At 41.8% G+C, this 4985-nt stretch overlaps 1 protein-coding gene across 1 annotated transcript in view; it reads left to right on the top strand.

The window, feature by feature from the left end:
• Positions 1–1377: 1377 nt before the first annotated feature.
• Positions 1378–4985, top strand: part of SARC_05473 (hypothetical protein) — a gene marked incomplete at both ends in the record, with an annotated part of 11825 nt that continues 8217 nt past the window's right edge. Inside the window, 7 exons of the mRNA XM_014300674.1 lie at positions 1378–1487; positions 2187–2297; positions 2618–2736; positions 2977–3076; positions 3331–3474; positions 4024–4060; positions 4398–4492. Of these exons, the coding sequence (XP_014156149.1) occupies positions 1378–1487; positions 2187–2297; positions 2618–2736; positions 2977–3076; positions 3331–3474; positions 4024–4060; positions 4398–4492 (716 nt within the window). The remainder of the gene's footprint in view (positions 1488–2186; positions 2298–2617; positions 2737–2976; positions 3077–3330; positions 3475–4023; positions 4061–4397; positions 4493–4985) is intronic.

Genomic DNA, 4985 nt, shown 5'->3' with positions numbered 1-4985 from the left:
ATGTAGTGTGTGTGTGTGTGTGTGTGTGTGTGTGTGTGTGTGTGTGTTTGTCTGTTCGTGGGTATGTGTGCGTGTGTGTGTGTGTCTCCGTGTATGTTTCCATATGTGTACATGAGCTATAAAAATCAATGAGTGTGATTGCGTATTCTACTGTACGGATACTGATAGATTTTACAATAACTACTTTCCCGACCTGAAGCTGAGTGAACTACCCCGCATAACGCGCAAGCGCAGAAAGGAACACTCAATATGGTGTAAACCAGATTCAACTCTGAGCATGAAGAAAAAGTGCTACACATACAGCACTGATTTAAAAGGTGACGGGAAGTATCAAATGTTACGAATCTGGCGACCAGTCAATAACACATGAATTTGTGTCATTGGTGATTGTTAGAAAATTGAATTTAAATCCAGAGGATAGCCTTACTTTTGTTTAGCGGTCCAGGCCTGTCCGGCAAACCATGCTTGATAGTCAAGCGCGGTATTCGCTTGTGCGATGTGGTTGACGAGAAAGGCGATATGCTTCCATCGATGACAAAGTTGATGCATATCAGCAACGCTAAAAACAGCACCACCCACTGTGTTCGTATTTTGGCACAACCATTTATCAAAGCCCAGAAAGTACGCATCTTCGATTAATTTGGATAAGTGTGCGTATATGTATTTAGAGCACCACTCGACTACACTACTTGTATGTTCTCACCCTGAAAAATGGTCTACCGTTATAAATAGAACACCGACGTGTGAAGAACCAAATCCAATACAGTGCACAACCTCAGGAATCCAATATGTTAGACATATAAAAAGTCGGTTATACCGTCATACCATACATTGGTTCGCAATTAAGGCTTACTTTGTCGAAATTGATGTTAAAACATAGAACAGCCTTATGGCCTATGGCTTACGTAAATAAACAACACAATTGGTGAGGAGGAAAAAGGTTAAACCCCCTAGCAACCAATCGAGGGTAAGGAATGTAACTATAGTGCTTTACAGTGGAGCGATGTGTCATGTTTTTATGTCACCTAATTTGAACAAAATCTACTCCGCATGAGCGTAATTTATCGGTCATGATCTTTATCATTACATAATCACTCTCGTCAAACCGTTTGTTATAGCAAACGTTTATGCTATTTTCGTACCATCGTGATTTTAACTGGGTGTATGTAGTTCCCGAGTAAGCAGTACATCTTTTATACGTTATAACGTATAAAATTCACTCATTCTTGCCGCTACATTCATGTAACAATTGACGTTTTTTAACTGTAAACCAATGCGATAGCATGTGCATTTTTCTACCATCTTATGTATTGTTTATATTATTATTGTATTGCATAAAAACATTCCGAGATTATGGTTCCATGTCAGTAGCGCTTACGTTATATCCAGAATGATGTTGCGATGCTTAAGTGTGTCTGTATACCTGTTGGTACCTCTGGTTTTAACGTCCTTCGTAGTAGGGCATCCACTCTGCCAGGATTTCACAGGTAGGCGATCACTCATGGTTGCATTCGGTTATTGTTTGGTATAATCGTTTCGAACAACACCTATCCCGTGCGAAAGGGAGAGAGGGAAGGGAGGGGGTGAGGATCTGTGGGTGTCTGTGGGCATCTATGTAAGCCTATATCTTTGTGTGTGTTTGTGTGTGTCCACATTTGTGTGTGTGTGTTTGTACACGTACACGCTTATGTATGTGATTGTATTTACACGTTTGTATGTGTGTGTGTGTTTGTGTGTGTGTGTTTGTGTGTTTGTGTGTGTTTGTGTGTCTGTGTCTCTGTGATTATGTGTATGTTTGTACGTGTGCATGGGTGCACATGTACATGCTTATCGGTGCACATAGTATACATGTTACTACATACGTACGTATCTCATCTGTCACTATACATATATTTGGGCGATTTGTGGGACATGCGTGGTATATTTAACAGCGGAACAAATAGCAGTAGTATGTTGCACATAGCTTTTTTGACCAAGGAACATAGCCTTTTCTATAGGCGCAGTATGAACATTAACTTTATCCTCTGGTTTTTAAGTTCTGTCTGTGCGTTCTTCGACATATAAGTACATTCACTTGGAGTGCAACACCTCAGGAATTTCCCTGATTTCAGTCACTTCAGATACCCCTATACATGTGTCTCTATCCTGGAATATACTGCCTAAACCCTATCTTGGTCCTATCGCAGCGCCGGCAATTGCAAACCCCTCGCTTCAATGGTGTGACGAGCCAGAGTACCGATTCAATGAGTCATGTTGTACCGTAGAGTCCGAGAATGTACTGCGGGTCGCGCACGAAGGTAGGTATATACCCGCCATGTATATACTGCCAATATAATGCATTTATTGTGTCAGTTGGTTGTAGATAAATAAGGAGAGTCTGATATTGCTGTGTTGCACCGTCCCATGGGTGTCTGCCTGCACTGTTGAGTCATATATACCGTAAATCCCATCAATTCCAAACGCACAACTGGCGTACCTCGTGCCTTAATTAGTTATACCGTCGCCTCAGGTTGATGAGTCTAATTAACTACATTGAGGTGGAACGGAGAACTATCCCGTCTCATCTATAAGGTTCTTGGTATGTCTTCTCATGCAATTGCCTGTTTTGCGCAACCAGCGGCCGCATTGACAATAGTAAACCCTGAGTGCCAATCCTACCTGAAGCAAATACTATGCTCATCCTGTGACCAGTACTCCGCCCATCTCTTTGGCACTGAGACGTTTGAGGATCGAAAGGTAAGCCATTCGAATTCTACGCCGAGCTGTAGTGCTTTTTAAAATCTCAGAGACAGCGAGGCCACAATACTTTGGGATAAAATGCCTCGAATTTTCTTAGTGTGTGTTTCCAATTGAGTATCAATGCTAAGGTTGTGTTGGTATCCACTTCGATGGTTTGACCACTTGGACACACGTGGTTTGTGAAACTTTGAACTTGGTTTTTCTTCTGAGAGTGTACTATGTTCACACTTGTCGCAGGTCCCTATGCTGTGCGAGGCGTACTGTAGTATGGTTTATGAAGCCTGCAAGAATGAAAGCATCGTCAGCTTAAGATCCCTTGTGGGGTCAAATTACACAGGTCTGTGCTACCATATGTGGTTGTGTGAGCGTGTATTAGGTATCTGAGGTTGTCCTTCTTGATGTGGGTCATAGTCTGAGATATCGCCTATACTTTTGCTCGGAAGGCTCTATCATACTTTGACCCTCTACTTATCCATCTATACGAGAGGGTATAGTAAAGTTCAGCTTTGTTGTGGTGAATTGATACGTATGTGCCCAAGGCTTTCTGTTCTCGCATAGGTATATAACTCACCCATGCTCCCTACTACGCAGGAAATGGAACTACTCTGGCGGAAGCATACCCTACTGGGAATGATTTCTGTGGGGTGGCTGCAGCCGACGTATCCTCGTACTGCTATTCGGGCATGTCAGTGGTTGATGCCTTCGCCACGGCGCCGGTTGACAACTCAACGCAAAGTATGTACTAAGGTGTATCTCATATCTTTACACCTATTATTTTATAGGGTTAGATTCAAATTTCGGCAGAACGAGAAACAAAGTATGTATACTATGGGAAGGTTACTCGTGAGATGTAGTCAAATAACTTGGGTAATTCAGCGAATATGAGGTCATCGCATTCGAACGGACTTGTTTATCGGGATAGGGTGGTAGATACGCCCTGACCTTGACATGTGCTCTAGTTAAGCTCCGATGAAATACATTCATCTATTGATACATAGGTAGTTAACACTGAATGACCCATTTGGCAGCTGGATCCCTTGTGATTGTGGCGTTCGCGCATTACCGAATTTCAATTCTATAAACAGTGTATATTTATAGTAGTATTGTTGCCCTGGCATGTGTTCTTATTTAAGCTCGGATTGAGCACATGCCTCTATTGATACATAGGTAGTTAACACTGAATGACCTATTTGGCAGCTGCGTCCAGCGTTTGAGCACTACCAACTATCAATTCTATATATAGTTTCTATACAAAGTAGTAATGTTGCCTCTATTCCCTTACAGCGAACGCCGAGGATAACCTTGCGATCTGCGTGGAACAGTATGTGGCCGAAACTAAAGCACTTACATGCCTATATATAGTATAAGACTGTATGCTTTTAAATTTTTTAGGAATGTATGCTTGCGTATCGAACGACCAGAAATAGCCGCCGACTGTTTTATCGACGCGTCCCTGATGAGTTCAACCTGGTTCAATTGTTAGATCCATTGCTTCATGCTTAATCACATCCCGGATCGGGTGTTTCAGACCACCCCGCTGTATGTATGCATCCATCTCTTTTATATGCTATAGATATTTCATATATATATATATATATTACTTACTCTCGTACTGACGAGTCTGGACCTATGTGCATGTATGTGTTGTTATTCTGAAGGCTGATTGGACAGCAACCGAGTGATGTTCCGAGTCCGTTGAAGATCGTTGCCTACCCTGGGAACGCAAACAAATTCCTGGTGGTGCATCAAACTGGTATGTGATGTGCGTTGTGATAGGTCATCCTGGTGTATTCTCGTTCTGTGCTATTTATAGAATGACATATGGTTGTAGACAAACTAGGATGTGAACTACAAATCCCTGGTGGTGCATCAAACTGGTATGTGATGTGCGTTGTGATTGTTCATCCTGATATATTTTGTTTTGTACTATTTATATATTGACATGTGGTTGTAGTGTGGCAAACTCGTATATGACTTTCCTGAGGGCTGTCAATCAGTTCAGTCATCTTCCTGCGGGTTTATTAGACGGGGTGGAGGTTAGTACCGTCGCTGTTGGTTGTATATCTGTACTGTACTTTTCCAAGTGTAGCATCTGCAGAGATTTTTAATATAGATTTTCATACTGTCTTTCTGTTATGGATATTTAATATATATATATATATATATATGTGTGTGTGTGTGTGTGTGTGTGTGTGTGTGTGTGTGTGTGTGTGTGTGTGTGTGTGTGTGTGTGTGTGTGTTGTTGT

This window comes from Sphaeroforma arctica (genome assembly GCF_001186125.1).
Source record: "Sphaeroforma arctica JP610 unplaced genomic scaffold supercont1.350, whole genome shotgun sequence".
Classification (NCBI taxonomy): Eukaryota; class Ichthyosporea; order Ichthyophonida; genus Sphaeroforma; species Sphaeroforma arctica.
The sequence above is the reverse complement of the archived record's forward strand: the minus strand, read 5'-3'. Positions and strand labels throughout refer to the sequence as shown.